The sequence below is a fragment of the Maniola hyperantus genome, chromosome 9 (genome assembly GCF_902806685.2).
Source record: "Maniola hyperantus chromosome 9, iAphHyp1.2, whole genome shotgun sequence".
NCBI lineage: Eukaryota > Metazoa > Arthropoda > Insecta > Lepidoptera > Nymphalidae > Maniola > Maniola hyperantus.
Window position 1 is genome coordinate 11,800,232 of NC_048544.1, and position 20,788 is coordinate 11,821,019.

Sequence of the window (20,788 nt, forward strand, 5' to 3'; positions counted from 1 at the left end):
TTACTGAACAATTAATTATTTTACCTCAAAATTATAACTAATAATATTAAGTATGCAGGTAGTTACTTGGTTCCATACTATTATTACAAAGTGAAAGCGTGTCTGTTTGTCTGTTACCTTATAATAGGTAGGTACTTAACTATCTAAAAATATTTCGTGGTGCACTTTTTCTTAAATAATGATATTATTTGAAGTTTGAACAATAGTGAACTGTTAAACGATTGGTGTAAACATAGTTTAAAAAATATATTTTTGATTATGTATATTAAAGGAAAAGCTTACTGACTGACTGAATGATCTGTCAACGCACAGTTCAAACTACTGGACGGATCGGCTTGAAATTTGGCATGCAGGTAGATAATATGACGTAGATATTCGCTAAGAAAGGATATTTTTGAATTTATTATATTATTTTTTTATATAGGTTTGAAACTTGTGTAGTCCACGCGGCTTCGTCCGCGGGCCTAAGCTAGTTTGATATATGGTAATTCACTCATTTTTCCATGGCAACCCTGTTTACGCCCCTATCTTCTGTCAAATTTATCAAATAATTTTCGAAGTTTTTTGCTTTTTATAGTTTTGAACTGATGAAAACATATTTCCTGCTTCAAATAGTAAATTATTTAATCTTGAATAATATTTAATCCTAGTTTATTAATTTGTGGTTATTGAAATTTTGATTGAATTTTCTGCAAGAAATGGGCGATAAATATCGGTATTGATTTTTCACAGGACACCGCAAAGTAAAATATAGACAGAAATTCATATATTTTGAAACGATTTTGAAGAAGCAAACAGCAAAATGACCGATTCAAAGTATTTCACGACTACAAAGAAAGGAGAAATATTCGAGCTGAAGTCTGAGCTCAATAGTGATAAAAAGGAAAAGAAAAAGGAGGCTGTCAAAAAGGTAGGGTTTTATAAGAATTTGCTTATGGTGGTAAGTATTATGTAGTTGTTCTTGTAAGTTATCCAAATAATTTATCATTGGTTAGTACCTATTGTTAACTGAGCTTCTGGTTTATCCTTAATTATTATCATCAAGTTTCTTACTGCTTCTTCTCAGGCATTCTACAGCTGAACCATTAATAGATTCAGCCAACAGTTCAAAAGCACTTGGACAATTTTATTTGAATAAAAAATCTTTCTATTTCTGTAGATTAATTATATAGTTAATTAAAATACCAATTTCAGGTCATAGCCTCCATGACGGTAGGAAAAGATGTGTCCGCACTCTTCCCCGATGTTGTCAATTGTATGCAAACTGATAATTTGGAACTCAAGAAGTTGGTCTATTTGTATCTCATGAACTATGCAAAATCTCAACCTGATATGGCCATAATGGCTGTTAACACATTTGTCAAGGTATGTAGGACTCTGTATTTGTTATAATTTACATTTAAGGCTTCAATCCCACAGCCGGATTTCTAGAGGCCTGAGTTCAGAGTTCTGCTATTTACCACAGTGTGAGAAAACGATAGATTGACCTAACCCTTTGATGTTTCTGGATGAGCAGATATCACCAGACTGTACATCCATACAAATTATAAATGTGAAAGTGTGTCTATCTGTCCGATTTTAACAACATTTAGTACAGAGATAGCTTGCATCTCAGAGATGGACATAAGCTACTTTGGGTCTCTTGAGTGAAAAAATGAAAGAATTGCCATGGGATTAAGTAAAACCTAAATCTATGTTTACAAAGTTACAGGCATCATCTATGATAACTTATATCCCAGACGCAGATATAAGCTACTTTTTATTACTGGCTCATCAGTTTGGCGAGAGGTAAACTATGTATTTAATTGGTGTATGCTTGTTATAAATAAATTTAAAAAAAAATACAAAATCGAAGGTATCCCTTGAGGTTTTTAAAAAACCCAAGTCCACATATACAAAATCGAGGGCATCTAATAAAATGTGGTGTAGTGGGTGTCCCTTCTGTGTCTTATTCTTTACACCCCATATGAATACTCTATTCAGACATCTTTATTTTTTAACTGTTATGAAATAAAGTAAAGCAAAATATTCTTTATTGGACACCAAACTTACATAAAGACTAGACTTCAGATTAAACTTTATAGTGTTTAGACAAAACTGTTTTGCAGTCAAAACTGGCTAATCGAGGACAAATACATCAAATAGTTGCCTATGGCAAAATAATACAGTACTCTGAACTCTGATGACTAAAATTTTATTGCTCAGACACTAAACTCATGTGTTTTCAATTTGTATTCTTGCTTTTTTCTTAGCATATTGCATGCAGTGAAAAAGAATAGAATTAAAAAGAACATCATTTTGTAGGATTTTACAGTGCGAATACAAACCGATTGTAATTAATATTAATAGAATTTTCTTACAATACTTTTCGTAGAATTATAATTTATAATGAATTAAAATATAACAATTTGGACATAATATTATATCAAAATTATTATTATGTCATGCAAAAATATGTGATAAGTATTACAAAATAATTCTGACTAAAGATATGTCATTTGAACAATTATGGAACCATAATATTATTTGCATAATAACAATTTTATTGTTTTACTAATTATTAAGTAATAGAGATTTATTGACAAGTTATAACCAAGATGTAGATTAGCCATCTCTGTGTGTGTGACTTGTCTTTTTTGTCATTTTAATGTCTACTGTACCATATTATGATGGGTGGAAGGATCTACCAACATACCAGCTTGTTAAGGTAATCATAATGATCCAAAAAACAAAATCAGCTCATCCTATTGTAGATTTACACATCAAAAACTATTAAAAAAATCACAAAATAATATCTATTACAATAAAATCATTAGCAATTCTTACAACTTTGTGTTATCACTCAGTGTTTATAAAACAATTGTTTTATACGTTGGCTTTGCATGATGTCAACTACGGGTCTGTTATTTTAACATAGATATGCAGTATTAGGTATATGGATGGATTCATTTCGGTTGGTTAAAGATATTATTTGAGGAATTGATAGTGGTGAACAAAACTCAACAAAAGCTTCCACAACTTAACTGGACCATTTTGATCAAAATCACGAACTTTGGACTCGATTTTAGCACAGGCTGTTTTACTTGGAAATAAGTTTAAGTGTATTCAATGTTCTAACTCTTGAACTTTGGACTGATTTGAGTACAGTATGAGACTGTTTTTCTTAAAAATGAGTTTAGATTTGCATTCAGTGCGCCAAAAACGTCTGGATTTCTTTAATCTAGACGTTTTTGGCGCATAATGTATTTAAACAGATGTGTAACTATATTGTTTTGGTCGCCAGGTCCTCATTTGGTACATTTTATATAACATCATTCAAAGAGTGATGTGCAAAGTGTCTAGTATCTTACACAGCCTTACTAAGTTCCTAAAACTTCTAAGTTTTGTTCTGTGGGTTGGAATATAATAAGCTATATTCACACATATGCATGTAGTGTCGGGGATGTGGTTGCCTAAATTATAAATCATTCTGTACATTTTATATGACTAAACATACAATATGTTCACAGACCAGCATTCAAGCTTTATTGGTGTTTTGATATCTTGATTGCTGATAACTAAACATACAGGCATAATTGGCCCCGATTCTCTAGTCTCTCTCTAAACTAAATTTAGAGTATCTGCATCCTTTTCTTTTTACTAATGCTAAAAAAGGAACAGAACATGACTTTCACATTTAAAGACTCTAAATTTTAGTGCACAATAGAAATTTAAACAGTAGGTTCGCGAGTGCGTGCTAAAATCACGGGTTTTACCATCTAAAAATTAAATTTAAAACTGTCAAACTGTGTCTGTCCTTTTCATATTACATTAGTAAGAAGAGCATGCGAATACTCTAAAATTAGGTGGTGCTCAGAATTAGCCCCAGTTATAAACTAAAATTTTCAGTATATATTGTAATAGTAATTGTAACATCACAGCTTCCTAAGTGTCCCTAATGCTGCATAGTTGTGTTTGGACCCTCTTTAAATCTATCATTTGCATGATCATCACTTTATAGTGATCATATCACTGAACACATTTTATGTGTAAATCTACATTTAAATAATCTGAAATACTTTTAAAATTCTGGAAAATATATACAACTGTTATAATATGTAACCAATAAATAATTATAATATAACCCATGCCTCATCAATAGAAGCACATTGGCTATTGTTTATCCCATATTTTTGTACTGTAGAACCTTGCTAATCTAATATGCAGTTTTAGATCATTTACATCAAGTATATTGGTATAGCTTTTGTATTAAATTGCTTTAATCTTAGATCTCAAATGCGTCACATTCATGTCATATTGAATCTACAATAAAAACATAAAGGTTCTTTCCATTTCCATTTAAAGCCACTTAGATACCTATTATCTTAACCTGGTGCCCCCAAGCATGAGTGCCATAAATAAATTCCATTAAAAGTGCACTCTGCCTATATGTGAGACATGTAGCCTAGTTGTGTCAGCTCATAGCAAACCATAACGCTGGTTAAGCTAGGTTGAACCCGGTCGTTAACTAGATAGGTGACTGACTTTAGGTGTCAGAATATGACCTTTTCATTTCTTCCTTCTCAGTGAAACTACCGGCCGCAGTTATTATCACTAACATCTGATATCCAAGAACCGTTCAACCTAAAAGACGAATCTCAAAGTCGAGTTGTATGCGAAGGATCTTTTTTTATTTATTCAGGTACAAGTTAGCTCTTGACTGCAATCTCACCTGGTGGTAAGTGATGATGCAATTTAAGATGGATGCGGGCTAACCTGGAAGGGGTATGACACTTTTTATTTAACCCATACCATACCCCTTTGGTTTCTACACGGCATCGTACCGGAACGCTAAATCGCTTGGCGGCACGGCTTTGCCGGTAGGATGGTAACTAGCCACGGCCGAAGCCTACCACCAGACCAGACCAGAAATTTAGAAATTATAAAGTTCCGAACCACTGCCGGGAATCGAACCCGGGACCTTCCACTAACTAGACCACTTACCACTGAGCCAGGGAAGTCGTCTGGGAACCCACCGCAAGAAAACCATTATTTATGAATAATGGAAAGCAGTTACGATCCCCAGCAATCCCCTCGCTCGCCCGTACCGGGTAAGCGCGGGGGCTGTACGGGTGTGCGGGGCGTTCCATCCCAGATTGCCTTTTCAACATGTCGCGTACTATAGACCTTTAGTTTAGACTAGAGATTGTGTGCAACAGAATCAAAGTGATTTCCACATCTTTTAACTATAATTCTTTCTTTAAAAAATATTGCAATAATCTACTAATAATAATCTTTATTAATTTCACAAAAATGTATTAACTAACTAGTATGAGGCTGCCTCCTGAAGAAGTAAAAACTGTGTTACGGGATATATCTTTTAGAGTCATTATTTTAGAAATATAGAGATCTCAACTTCATCTTAGACTTTCGGATGTAGATTTATAAATTACTAGTTGCTGCCCTCATAGTAATAAACACTCATCCATTGTTTCTCTTTCATAATCACTTACCGCCATACATCAACACTTTAGAGTTCTGCAAATTGACTAGCAAGTTTCTACCGTATAACGCTTATAGTCAAATTGCTTCAGTAAGTTGATGTGTCGCTTCCTCATGTCAACTCTGACTGTTTAGACATTTCCATTTAAACGAGTTGCCTCTATTTCCTTATTTACCTCTGCCCGTAAAATTAATGTACAAGATGCATGAAAGTTGAAAACATGCATTCTAACCGTGAGTTGGCAGCAAAAAACATTAAACATGTTAATGTTTGACAGGTATTCGTATGTGCTGAATCTCATATCTTGTTTTGTCGAAGTTCCGTTGAGAAAATTGGGTAAATTCTTTCACAGATTTCAAGATTTTACTGAAATGTCAAACAAGTTTCCTCTTCAACTTGCAATTGCACAACAGTGTAAACGCAGTTCGATTCACTTTGACAGCGAATTGAAGCGAATTTCTTAAGTTCAACAGAGCATAGTCTTTCTCCACAATGTAAAGTATCAATTTCTACCGAGAAGAAAATCGCGCGCATTCCTACATTTTTTTAATTTGGGCAATGAGTTAGTGATTTATGTGGTGGAGATAGAGGTCAATATGCTATGTAAAATTTTCACAATTCGCTTCGATTCACTACTAATGTAAATCGACCCCGCAACTCCACGGGCGAGGGAATCGCAACGAGCCCGACCTATTATCGTTGGCGATAGTATCGCCCTGTGGAGATGTATCGATACAAGAGTTGTATCGAATTTGGTGGCCGTGGTTGGTGGTGGTGGTGGAGTTAGACTATCGCCGCGATTCTATCGTCCGTGGAGATGGCACCTTACGGAAAACAGTTTTCAATATGTTTTATGTAAATGCAAACTCACGGTAAGATTTGACCATAACATTAATTGTTTATGCATATGGAAATTTCTAAACGGCCAGGGCATATTGTAATCCACAACCACAGTATTCCAATAAAGTTGAAACTCTTCAGGATTGCGAAGACTCGAACCCGTTGATTCGGGCGCTGGCCGTACGAACGATGGGATGCATCCGAGTGGACAAGATAACTGAGTATCTGTGTGAGCCGCTCCGCAAGTGCTTGAAGGACGAGGACCCGTATGTGAGGAAGACGGCAGCCGTGTGCGTCGCTAAGCTGTACGATATCTCGCCCAGTATGGTGGAAGACCAGGTCAGGACGACAAACTGAATACAACAGATTATAAATAAAAAATATAAGTACCTTTATTTATAAAAGGTTATAACGATCGTTTACGATACACACTAGGTAACCTGTATCGTGGAGACCATGTGTGACATTATGACTAGAAAAACAGGAAGGACTAGGAGTCCTTAGTGTGTTTTTCTAAAACCTTCCTAAGGAGAGTTCTTTTTGTGATCAAAATATACAGGATGTAAGTAGAACATGTATGTATGTGTATGTATGTAGGTATATACTTTATTGCACCACAAAACACAAATGACAGGTTACAAAAATAAATCTTAAAAAGTAGGTACAAAAAGGCGGTCTTATCGCTAAATAGCGATCTCTTCCAGACAACCTTTACGCTAGGGAGACAACGAACAAATGGACAAAGGTAGGTGGTGTATAATAAACCTAAATACCAATAGCTAAATAAACCAAACCATATATAACATGAGCAAAAATGAAGACAGGTGATAGTACTGCCGATTACTGATATGATAACACAAATAAACGCGAAAAATACTGTATTTTCTAAAAGTTTATAAGGTATTGCAAATAAAACGCCTGACTGACACTAGATGACAACGAGCGTTGCGTAGATAAGTGCCGCGGGGTCAATGCCGCGTCGCAGGCGTGGCATCAAATCCGAGTATTGCACGCTATATCTGTGGGTCGCTATCTCTCTATCACTGTGGGTTTAAAAATACTAAATCAGTAAAACTACAAGTGTAAGGTAAATGGTTTTTGATATTGGATTGTGTTAAGGCAGTATAATATTAGCGCTAAAGTTTTTGCTAGTGTTCTTATTACACCCTGTATATTATTATAGTTACAAAAATAAATAAAGTTTAAATCTGGCAAATGGCACTCAAATAATCTGCATTTTGCAATTTTAAATCATTTCATTTGAATCGTTAACTGTAAAATATTTTTTCAGGGTTTCTTAGATCAATTGAAGGACCTACTGAGCGACTCAAATCCAATGGTGGTAGCTAATGCCGTTGCGGCACTCTCTGAAATTAATGAAGCCAGTGTTTCAGGGCATCCACTCGTTGGTAAGTTTCTTGATCTTGCCTGGTCTCGCACGAACACTAAAACTAGGCATTCAGTAGGTACACAAATGTGAGTCCATCGGTTTGAAATTTTTCATCGGTGTTTAGTAATTTTAACGATGTTTTTAAGCATTTTTAGAAGCGGTCTTGGATTTGCACAAGATCCCTAAATAAAAAAACCGGCCAAGTGCGAGTCAGCCTCGCGCACTGAGGGTTCCGTACTACTATCGTATTTTATCGACATTTTGCACGATAAAGCAAAAACTATTATGCCTAAAAATAAATAAAAATCTGTTTTAGAATGTACAAGTAAAACCCTTTCATATGATACCCACTTTGTTCATGAACACATTTTAAGTTTTTTCTTGTGATGTAACCACAAATTCACGGTTTTCAGTAGGTAGATCTTATAGCTGACATTTGGGGAAAAATCTGAAAACTGTGAATTTGTGGTTACATCACACAAAAAAAATTAAATTGTGGTCATGAACTAATAATTAGTATTTTCAATTTTCTAAGTAAGATAACTATATCAAGTGGGGTATCATATGAAAGGTCTTCACCTGTGCATTCTAAAACAGATTTTTATTTATTTTTATGTATCATAGTTTTTGAATTATCCTGCAAAATGTCGAAAAAATACGACTGTAGTACAGAACACTCTTTGCGCGAGCCTGATTCACACTTGGCCGGTTTTTAAATTAAAAAACATTGTGTCCAGAAATGAACGCGCCCACAATCAACAAGCTGCTGACAGCGCTGAACGAGTGCACGGAGTGGGGGCAGGTGTTCATCCTGGACGCGCTGTCCAACTACTCTCCGCGCGACGCCCGCGAGGCGCACTCCATCTGCGAGAGGATCACGCCCAGGCTCGCGCACGCTAACGCCGCCGTCGTGCTGTCCGCTGTCAAGGTACCACAGAATACCTAGCTTTTTCCCGCTACATCGTCTGCGTGAAAAAGTTAGATATATTATAATTTAGAGCCTTTAGCTCTCAGGGATAATGTAGCTACATATGCATATGTATATCAATAAAAGAATCATGAAAATTAAAATCGGATCATTAGTGCCGGAGATTACTCCTTACATCCAAACTTACAACCTTTCAATATTTTGCACAATAATTCAAAAACCATGATGCATAAAAATAAATGAAAATCTGTTTTAGAATGCACAGGTGAAGCCCTTTCATGTGATACCCCACTTGATATAGTTATCTTACTTCGATAATTGAAAATACTAATTATTAGTTCCTGACCACAATTTAATTTTTTTGTTTGATGTAACTACAAATTCGCGGTTTTCAGATTTTTCCCCTAATGTGGCTAATTCCATTGTACACAATCTCTAAACTAAACTAAAATGGCATGTCTAAATCTAATGCTATCCCTTTCATAATGTTGCTTGGGGAAAAGGATGGCACTAAATTTAGACCTGTTAATTTAGTTTAGTTTAGAGATTGTGGACAAGAGAATCGGCCCCAGTGTCTGCTTAAGACCTACCTACCTGCCAAATTTCATGATTCTTGGTCAACGGGAAGACCCTGTAGGTTTCTTGACTGACGGACAGACAGACAACAAAGTGATCCTATAAGGGTTCCGTTTTTCCTTTTGAGGTACGGAACCCTAAAAAACCGCTTAATACATTCTCACATTTCAGGTGCTGATGAAACTAATGGAGATGTTATCCGATGAGACGGAACTAGTAAGCACGCTGTCCCGAAAACTGGCTCCACCTCTAGTTACGCTGTTGAGCGCCGAACCAGAAGTGCAGTACGTGGCCTTGAGGAACATCAACCTCGTGGTACAGAAGAGACCCGACATTTTGAAACATGAAATGAAGGTAAGAAGAAGATTCGCTAGTGTTGTAAGTTCTCAATAGCGGGAGTTTTCTAAATTCTATTACAAGAAACTGGTGAAAGATTTCTGGTGGTTGAACTTCTTGTTAATTAATCGAAAGTCTAACTAAACTAAACTCCTAACTCTAACTAAATCCCTAACTACTTGTTTCTAAGCTTTGAGGACAAGTTGACTCATGGCACCCTCTTTGAAATTATTCTTCTCCTATTTTCCAATTAGAGCTGTTGCTGACTGCAATTTCAATTGCAAATTACAATCATATGAAACTGCATATGGTCACAAATCTGTCATTGTTAAAGAAAAACACTAGTCTAAAGTAATTCTACGGTAAATATGCCTGATGCTGAATCAAACCTCGGCTAATCAACAGTATCGTGAACCAATACACTTTGAACAGTTTAATTTGCGCTTGCTTACTAATTTTTTTTTTCCTAACCTATGACCCAACAGCTTAGAATGATATGCCACACGATGCGTTGTGGCGACGGTGCGGCGACTGAGTGATCACTACGTCATCCTACTTATAAATCACATCGTACATGTGATGTCGTGTGGCGCCGCACCGCATACGCAACGGATTTGGAACCAGAGAGACGAGGTGGGGAGGAATGATGCGGTGCGACGCCATACTCTCTGACAGAGCGGCAACGCAGTGCTAGTGTAGCACTCAGTCGCGACGCACGGAAACGCATCTTCAGATACTCTCTTCGTTCTTGCTCTATGTCTAGCTGATCCTTAAGGTCTTCCACAACTTGTTCTCCAGGTGTTCTTCGTGAAGTACAACGACCCGATCTACGTGAAGCTGGAGAAGTTGGACATCATGATCCGCCTCGCGTCGCAGGCCAACATCGCGCAAGTGCTGGGAGAGCTGAAAGAGTACGCGACGGAAGTCGACGTGGACTTCGTCAGGAAAGCCGTCCGAGCGATAGGCAGATGTGCCATTAAGGTTAGTTTTTATAGCTATTCAAAAACATAACTGACAGATTTTTATTAGTCAGTCAGTAAGTGGTATTTCACTTTTTTACCGACTTCCAAAAGGCGGTGGTTCTCAATTCGGCCTGTTTTTTTATATGAAACAACATGACAGAAACACAATTTTAAAATGAATGACAGAGCAGTAATTCGTCCTGTTTGACGATATAACTAAAGGTTTTCCTTATCCCTCAATGGATTAAAAAATGCTGACTAGTAACCAGTAGTAAATTTTTTGCAATGCAATTTGCACTTTTCCACTCTCTCCAAAAGTTGTTAGAAATTGCTGGGTAGCATTAAGGCCGCCTATACATTCCCCCACTGAATGTAATTATCATGATCAACCCATCGCCGGCTTACTGCAGAGCACGGGTCTCCTCTCAGAATGGGAAGGAGTCTACCACGCTGGTCAAGTGTGGATTGGCAGACTTAACGCACCTTTGAGAACATTATGAAGTACTCTCAGTTGTGCAGGTTTCCTCACAATGTTTTCCGTCACCGTTAAAGCAATTACTTAAAACGCACATAACTTCGAAAACTTAGAGGCGCATGCCCGGGATCGAACACCCGACCTCCGAATAGCAGGCGGACGTCCTAACCACTAGGCTATCATAGCTGAATGTAATACTGTATTTTTATTTTAGGTGGAACCGTCAGCCGAGCGCTGCGTATCGACTCTGCTGGAGTTGATTCAGACCAAAGTGAACTACGTAGTGCAAGAAGCCATCGTGGTCATCAAAGACATCTTCCGCAAGTACCCCAACAAGTATGAGAGCATCATCAGCACACTCTGCGAGAACCTTGACACCTTGGATGAACCCGAGGCCAGAGCTTCTATGGTAAGCTATTTTTTATTCTTATATCTCATCCATACTAATTTATAAATGCGAAAGTGTGTCTGTCTGTCTGCTAGCTTTTCAGGGCCCATTCGTTCAACCGATTTAGATGAAATTTAGTTCACAGATAGCTTGCTTCCCAGGGAAGGACATAGGCTATTATCCCGGAAAATCAAAGAGTTCCCACGGGATTTTTAAAAACGTAAATCCAACGGACGAAGTCGCGGGCATCGTCTAGTAATAAATAAACATATTATGCAGATAGTATTTAAAATCTCATCCTTCTAATATTATAAATGCAAAAGTGTGTTTGTTTTTTTAGCTTTTCCTTTAATAACGCCGCAACAGAGCAACGAATTGATCTAGCTCGTAAGCTATACAATATAACTAGCGACCCGCCCCGGCTTCGTACGGGTTTATTACAATTTTCGCAGGTTTTTCATTTTTTTTTAAATAAAATAAAGCCTATGTCACTCAGTAATAATATAGCTTTCTACCGGTGAAAGAATTTTCAGAATCAGTTCAGCAGCTCCTACCAGCAAACTTACAAACTTTACCTCTTTATAATATTTGTATAGATGAGATATAATAAAATATAATGAATGAGCTTTGCTAATCTAGAATTTTATAATATCTTTGACATAAAGTGTTGTCTGTTTTTGAACTTTTTGAATTTGTAGTATACTGAAATTTTAATTATATTTTAGGTGTGGATCGTAGGCGAATACGCTGAGCGTATCGATAACGCAGATGAACTGCTAGACTCTTTTCTGGAAGGCTTCCACGACGAGAATGCTCAGGTACGTTTTTAGGGGTCAGCACCTCAAAAGCTAAAAGGAACCCTACACTTCATTATCTGTCTGTCGTGTCTGTCAAGAAACCTACAGGGTACTTCCCGTTGACCTAGAATGAAATGAAATGAAATTTGGCAGGTAGGTAGGTCTGATAGCAGACATTATTTTTCATAGTTAATTTTCTTGTATTTATTTTTCTGTGTTTTTATAAATTGTATCTTATCAGTTAGTTAGTGCATTTATTTATTTAATCTATTGTTTTTTATTTTTATTTGGACCATTTATAGCTGAAACCTGTTTTGTGTGCCTTTATAATAAAATAAAATAAAATAAAATTAGGGGGAAAATCTGAAAACCGTGAATTTGTAGTTAGCCCGCTACCATCTTAGACTGCATCATCACTTACCACCAGGTGAGATTGCAATCAAGGGCTAACTTGTATCTGAATAAATAAATAAAAAGATCAATCGACTGATATGCCTTGTCACCACTAGGCCAAAACCTCGACAGCTAAGGTCCAAAGGGCCTAACTCCTAAAGTTGTGGTATCGATCGAGCGTGTGTTTTGTAGGTGCAACTACAGCTTCTGACGGCAGTAGTGAAGCTGTTCCTCAAGAGGCCGGCCGACACGCAGGGCTTAGTGCAGCACGTACTGAGTCTCGCCACACAGGACTCCGATAACCCGGATCTACGGTACATTTTACGAATAATTATATAGACAGTTCCTGAATCCCTACGGCTCGGCGTGATGTGCACTTATATAGTACGCGACAGGTTGAGATGGCAATCGGGGTAAGGACGCCCCGCACACCCGCACAGCCCCTGCGCAAACTCGGTGCCAGCGAGCGCGGGTGACGTGCGGGTGTTCGGGACGTTGCCCCGCCTCATGCCCCGATTGCCATCTCGTCCTTTCGGGTACAGTACTATAGTATCAGGATTGAGAAGTTAGAACCAGGTTTTTATAGACCCATCAAGCGAAGTATCGAAAATCACGAAAAAAACAAAAAAAAATACGAAAATCGGTACGAAAATCTCAGAAAATTTTAGAAAAAAATTACACGCCGAGTAGAGAACGTCCTTTTTTGAATTTCATTGAAGGCGAACAGATTTCTAAGACGAACTCCACAAAAAAGATTTCGCGGAGCCAAATCTTGTTTTTTGAATATCACTTGCCCAAAATTGGTTTGATTTTGACGCTACAAATTATCTCTAACAGTGATCGCGGCTTCATCTACTGGCGCTTACTGTCCACGGACCCTGCAGCGGCTAAGGAAGTGGTCCTGGCCGACAAACCCCTCATCTCTGAGGAGACAGACCTTCTGGAGCCAACCCTGCTGGATGAACTGATCTGCCACATCAGTTCGTTGGCCTCTGTGTACCACAAACCACCTACTGCTTTTGTTGAAGGTAAATATAGCAGCGATTCTCAGATGTGTCTTACTAGCTGACGCCCGTGACTTCGTTCGCGTGGCTTTAGGTTTTTAAAAATCCTATGGGAACTCTTTATTTTTCGGGATAAAGATCTATGTCTGTAAGCTATTTTTTTAGCAAGTAGATGATGCATGCAATTTCTTCCACATGGATAAAGATTTTTAAAAGTGCTGTGGGAACTCCTTGATTTTCCGTTACCAAAGTCCTTCTCCAGGATGCAAGCTTTATCTGTACTAAATTTCGTCGAAATCGGTTAGGCCATAAAAAGCTAGCAGACAGATAGACAGACCGACACACTTATTAGTACGGATTGTTTAAAATTCTTTCTCTATGATTGGCTAAGATATTTTCGCACCATTCAAAAATAAAATTTCTGCGCAGGTACATCAGCGTAATTTATAGGAGTGGTATTGTAAGTTGTTGGAAATAAGAATAATGTTGATATGAGGAAATTCGCAGGTCGCGGCGCCGGGGTGCGCAAGTCGCTGCCGGCGCGCGGCGCCGTGGCCGACGAGCCGCAGCAGCAGCAGCCCACCGTCATCCCCAACCAGGTTACACAGCTATTTACATCATACCTGTGGCGGTTGCCACAATTCAATCTATAACATTTCATGACGTAGTCCCGAACAAATGTACCGCCGACAATACTCGCACTAACGGAGTTTTCTGCAATCTGGACTATATATAGAAGTTTCAAGATACAACCGTCGGCCCAGCTGGCGCTACCGAGCAAATCCAACCGCTCGGTGGGAGATCTCCCTTTGGTACGGTCGAGCCTACACACCGCTCCCGTACATACCTTTAGGAGATAATGAGCCTTTCCTAAGGAAAGAAATTTATCAGCTGTGAACGTTTATCTGTTGAAGGTTGATGATATCCTAAAGTGAAAAAGTCTATGAAAAATTATAATACGGTAGCCGGCAAGAAATATTGTACATCGACTTTTAGAAAGAGTTTTTGGCTTCGTAGTATGTTATCTCTGTCACTCACGCGGCAGAAAGTAATGTACATCGACCTTTAGAATGACATTTCGGCTTTGTAGAGCGTTGTCTCTGTCACTCACACTTATATGACATTTTGTCAGTCTCAACAACAGAGACAATGCTCTACAAATCTCCTAAAAGTCGATGTACATTACTTTCTGCCACGTACTGTACCTATGTGACGTTTTTTCGGTCTCAATGACAGAGACGACGCTCTACGAAACCGCTATCTCTTTCTAAAGGTCGATGTAGAATATTTCCTGGCGGGTACTGTACCTAGATTTACCGTTGTGCTTAGGACTCTCTCATCGGAGACCTGCTGTCCATGGACATCGGCGGGCCGCCCGCGCCGGCCGCGCCCGCCTCCAATCTAGACTTATTGGCGGGAGGACTCGACGTATTGGTAACTTACTCTACTACTGTATTATTCTATTTTGAATTTACTTGTTAGAAACATTGTACATAAATAGTATTTAAGCAGGTAAACATGATAAGTTGCAAGTCGATTTGGAAACAGGGACGGCGTTCCCAATTTCTCATTCAGTTAAAATTAGATAAAACTTAATTGATTTTCGACATTGACATTTTCAATATATATATTCCTTAAAATTGAGGAGACTTTATTTGCTGGCAGCCTTTGTTCTACAACTACGCCCCCCCTTACAATGTCATTCAAGTGCCAAAAGAGCCTTGTCGTACTGCTGCTCGATTGCGGTCGAATGACAGCTACAATGTCACGATCGCAATCATCTCTGATTGGTTGACCCTCTTTCGCTATTTGGCTACAATGCATTGTTGCAACAAGAATCGCACAAATTCCCGCCAATCACAAACCAATTGAGATTGACTGCAGATTCTACGACAATCGACCTACTGTAGCTACTCGGTACCATACCTCCGCCTCCCTTTGGCCCACCATCCTCTCGGTTCGTATGGCCCGAATCACGGGGGGCCCCGCGGTACCTTGCTCTTGCGTGGTTCCCGCCGGGGCGCCATCCTGACTCCATACAAGTCGCTTATACTCAGTAATTGTCACTCTGAGTTATTCTCCCCCTTTCTGGGGCAGACATATGCAGACGTGTACAGCTCTGGCGAGCGTTGCGTCTTCTGCGATCAAGGTGTGATATTGTCGTGCCCCCCACAGCTGGGCAGCGGGCCGGATGCGGTGGAGGCGGTAGCGCCACGGGGCTGCTGGGAGACATTTTCGGCGCCGCGCCGCCGCCCGTACCTACGTGCCGCCAAAACAGTGCTGGCTGACCCGCCGACAAGGGGAAAGGTGACTCATATCTTTTTAAATTATGTTTTTCCTATTTTCTCGGGTATTTGGTTCATTATTATTTAATAAAAAAAACGGTCTAGTGCCAAGTCGGGCCTCGTTCCGGGTTCAAGGGTTCAGTACCACCGTGTTTATGTGAAAGTTAATGACAACAGCGCCATCTGTATGTGATTTAGTATTTTTTTTTATTTCACAAATTCACGGTTTTTCGGATTTATTCCTTAACTTGTGCTATAAGACCTATCTACCTACAAATCTCATGATTCGAGGTCAACGGCAAGTACCTATGGGTTTTCTTGACAGACACGACGGTCAGACGGGCAGGACAGACAACAAAGTGATCCTGTAAGGATTCCATTTTTCTTTGAGGTACAGAACCCTACAATACGTTTTTTCGTACGTAACAAAATTACAGGCCAGCAATTTCCAACAAGGCAATAACAGAAATTGCTGGACAGTTTCATACTGCTATCGAGGTTCTTTAATTAATGCACACTGACATATTAAATTGTTTGTGTAGGCTTGGAGATCTGGGGCACATTCACGAGACAGAACGGCCAGCTGCGCATGGACATGACGTTCTCCAACAAAGCCATGCAGGCCATGAGCGGCTTCGCTATACAACTCAACAAGAACAGGTAACTTCTTTAAAGAAATAAGAAGGATTATAGCTTGTCAAAGACTTGTTAAGTTTGTCTTAATCCTCCTTATAGCTGTTCTTTTGATCTCATCTTCTCATCTTGCCAGTGGTTTCCCCCTGCGCCACAGCCTCGGCCATGCGGGCCTCTCCACAGAGTTTCTTCTACGGTCCATATATAAGTCCCCACGTGGCCTGCCCATTTCCATTTAAGTTTTAGTGGCATAATTCACTTGGATGATGCCTATGTCAAAAATAAATTATTTCGTAGGTATGATTGAATAGAGGGTTTCCAAAATTCGTAAAATCTATGTCCACTGTTAGTTTTAAGTTAGCTAACCTTTTTAAATATCGATTTACCTAAAAAAGCACGCCAAAATAGGTACGTAATATGTTAATGACGTCACATCTGTGTATTTCATACAAGCTCCCTTACTAAGTGAGCGTAAAATGACGTTTGATAAAAAGTCGCTGATTTGACTAGTAGTCATTATTCCTACTAATTTACATAAAATGGACTAATTGCATGGCACATAATATGGGCAGGGCACATAGTTCGTAAAACCGATGGACGTTGGGGTCCCAAGGTGCTGGAATGGCGACCTCGCACCGGAAGACGCAGCGTTGGAAGACTAGGTGGACGGACGACATCAGACGAGTCGCAGGGTGCTGCTGGATTCAGGCGGCGCAAGAGCGTGGCGTGTGGAAATCCCTACAAGAGACCTATGTCCAGCAGTGGATGTCTATCGGTTGATGATTATGATGGACTGATTGCAGTTTCGGCGTGTACCCGGCGGGCGCGCTGTCGGTGGGCGCGCTGGCGGCGGGCGCGCGCGCCGACGCGCCGCTGCCTCTGGCCGTGGGAGGACCTGTGCAGCGGATGGACCCGCTCAACAACTTGCAGGTAACTCACCGTGACACTCACATTCTATTACAGACGTAGACGGTAGTAAAAAATCTAGACAAAGGAACGTTTGCTTTCTCATTCACACTAAAAAGAGAACACAGATAAAGTTACTAATGTGATAAACAGAGACTCAGCCAACCTATTTTTTGTCCCTTATCGTGTAAACGATTTTTTTTCAAGGAATACAACTTTAGTTGCAAAACGAACTTTGAGAATTCGTGGCATCATTGTATTTCTCATTAGTTATTTACTTGTTTTCACATAAAAACGTTTAATACAAATATTGTTGAGCGGTTTACACAAATAGTGGGGCCGATTCTCTTGTGCACAATCTCTAAACTAAACTAAATTAAGACGTCTAAATCTAGTGCTATCCTTTTCGGCAAGCAACATTATGACAGGGATAGCAATAGATTTAGACGTGTCATTTTAGTTTAGTTTAGAGATTGTGTACAAGAGAATCGGCCCCATTGACTACTAAACAATGGTAATTGTCGTGCTATCGCTATCTCAAACGCGGTTACACAGTAACTTAGTCTAGCTTTTATAATCAGTCTACGATTACAGACCCATTCTCTATAAAGGGAACAGTGTACCAGTGTTTCCATGTACACGGTAATTACCGTAGATGCACCGTAATTCAGCCCTAATCTACCGTCAAGGTAATATGGCCATTACCTTGACCGTGGTCACCGTAATTACAAAATCACGTTAAAATTCATAATATACTGCGTAATAGTAGTATTTCGTCCTTATTCAAGCAATTAGGAAGGAGTAAAATGTGAAAAATAATGAGATTTAACAAAATATTAATATGAATAAATCCGTATATGAAAAAGATATGGCTATGCTAGGATGAGTCAGATTCAGAATAATATTAATAGCTGATAAAAAGCTAATTCGTGACGTTTTTTCTTTTAAAAATGACACGGTAATTTACAACGGTATTCTTTTAGCTAATCCACCGTAATTTAATCTAGAACCACCGTAATTTAACCCTTGAACACGGTAATTCTCAATTTACATATGAACACTGAGTGTAACTATTAGTAATAGCACTGTTATCACTGAAGTTAAACTTTACTAATAATGATATCACCACGATAAATCGACAGTGAATGACTCTTCGAGATCTACTAGTCGATTTTTGTCTAATTATATTTCTCTTTTAATAACGATAACATTGGTTACCGTACCGCAGCAGTTTTCTTCTTAGAGGTCTGTGCTGCAGTAGCAAATACTGCAGCATTATGCTGAGGCAGTAGCCCTTTCAGCTCAAACTGCCTTGGGTTCAAGTTGCCTAAATAAATGACTATTTTATTATTATTATTATTATTATCAAACAAGACATCATTTTTGTTCTTAGTACTTTCGAGCTCGTAGTTTGTTTACCAAGTTTTAATTTTGTAATTTTTGACATTTGGTTTATATATTTTGTTTCTCTTGTTTTGGTGAGCTGAATAAACTTTTATTTATTTATTTGTAAACAATTTTCTTTTACAGGTCGCCGTAAAGAACAACATAGACGTATTCTACTTCGCGTGCCTCATGCCCGCACACATCCTGTTCACTGAGGACGGCCAGCTCGACAAGCGAGTGTTCCTCACCACGTGGAAGGAGATCCCCGCCGCCAACGAGGTCCAGCACACCATACAGAACGTCATCGGCACCGCGGACTCCATCGCACAGAAGATGACCTTGAACAACATATTCACAATCGCGAAACGAAACGTCGAAGGACAAGACATGCTATACCAATCGCTGAAGCTTACCAACAATATATGGGTCCTGTTGGAGTTGAAGCTACAACCCGGGAACCCAGAAGCGACCTTGAGTTTGAAGTCGCGCACTGTAGAGGTCGCCAGTTGCATATTCCAAGCGTACGAAGCGATCATCAAATCGTAATCTCCACTCGTTTCTGTACATCGGGTACATAGCCTAGACTTGGTGGCCTAGATTTCTTAAACTGTCGTTTTTACGCAATAAAATTAATAAACTGATCACTTCACAAAAAATTCAGTATATTATACTACCTACTGTTAAACATTCTTTTAGTCTTAAAATTGCACCTTTACCTCACCAAGTTGGTCGGCCTTATATTGATAATTACAGTTTAGTTTTCATCCTTTCATTATTGCCTAAAAACAGTTTAACGGTGTCCTGTCCAAACTTTTATTTAAGTTATAAACGTTAAATTTGCAGTGGCAAATTGTATCCTTGTACCTAGGCTGTGACTCGATGTATTTATTTGTATATGTTGGTCTAAGATCATGTTATAGAGTATTCTTATATAAGTTATTATGAAAGACTATTTTGACTGTAAATTCCGCTAGCTGTATGAATGTTTATTTAGATGAATTTGTATCGTGTACCGCGATTTTATTTCATCGCTCCTTAAATTAATTTACATTCGCTATTATTATAGAATTTAAAATAATTTAAATAAATTTATGTTAATCATTGAGAGCTTGTTTTATTTACATTTCTAGCCTGTTCGCGACTACGTGTTATTATAATTTTTAACATAATTTTTGAGTAGATAAAATTTGCAATGGCTGTAAATTAGTTTCTATCGAGTTAAGAAGGATGGTGCGTTCTGTAAAATTACCCGTTCAATATATTATAGGTTGAGAAACAATATGAACTGAATGTAAGTTACATAATACAGGATATATATAGGTTTGAACATTGATAGTTAAAAATTACACTTCCAAAATAACAGGCTAGTCCTAGTCGTAACGAATGTAGTCGCAAACAGGCGATTTAATAGTGAAACTGAAAAACCGTGTCGTAAGCCTATGTCAAATTTCCAGAACGGCACAGAAGCTATACAAAAACCTAACACACAGCTTCGGCTTAGCAGGCTAGGATCGAAAGGCTATCAATTTGATTGGCCGAGAACAGTGCGATGCACTAGGGATGAGACATACTTGCTAAATTCAATACCAGGGCTTCCAAGTAAGAGTACGTAAAAATACCAGGGTCTAAAACCAGGTTTTAAAATACTTTAAAGTATCAAAAGCATAGAAAATCGGACCGTGTTTTCATATGTATTAGGTGCACAATCCTATTTGTGATGAAAGACTTGCAAGTTCGAAGCCCCGGCCCTTCTCATAACCCTTACTTTTGGCTTTGCCGTAGTCAGGTAAAAAATACGTTGAAGGTCGAAGTCTTTTTATGGCATATGAAATCGATCCGTGTTGTCATACATATAAAGTCCACAATCCTATTTGTGAGAAATACTTGCAAGTTCGAAGTTTTTTTACTGCATAGAAAATTGGACCGTGTTTTCATATGTTAAGGTGCACAATCCTATTTGTGAAGAAAGACTTGCAAGTTCGAAGCCCCGGCCGTTCTCATAACCCT

General features: G+C 38.7%; 1 protein-coding gene across 1 annotated transcript; it reads left to right on the forward strand.

The window, feature by feature from the left end:
* The first annotated feature begins 507 nt into the window (after positions 1 to 507).
* Positions 508 to 19,886, forward strand: AP-1-2beta (adaptor protein complex 1/2, beta subunit). Its single transcript, XM_034971718.2, is given in 21 exon segments — positions 508 to 614; positions 733 to 910; positions 1,195 to 1,365; positions 6,464 to 6,661; positions 7,614 to 7,731; positions 8,450 to 8,640; positions 9,388 to 9,570; positions 10,351 to 10,533; positions 11,204 to 11,398; positions 12,103 to 12,195; positions 12,760 to 12,881; positions 13,405 to 13,595; positions 14,079 to 14,170; positions 14,901 to 15,005; positions 15,747 to 15,776; positions 15,779 to 15,824; positions 15,827 to 15,858; positions 15,860 to 15,878; positions 16,399 to 16,516; positions 17,293 to 17,419; positions 18,926 to 19,886. Coding segments are annotated over 20 exon segments (2,724 nt in total). The 5' UTR covers positions 508 to 614; positions 733 to 802; the 3' UTR covers positions 19,328 to 19,886.
* Positions 19,887 to 20,788: the final 902 nt, after the last annotated feature.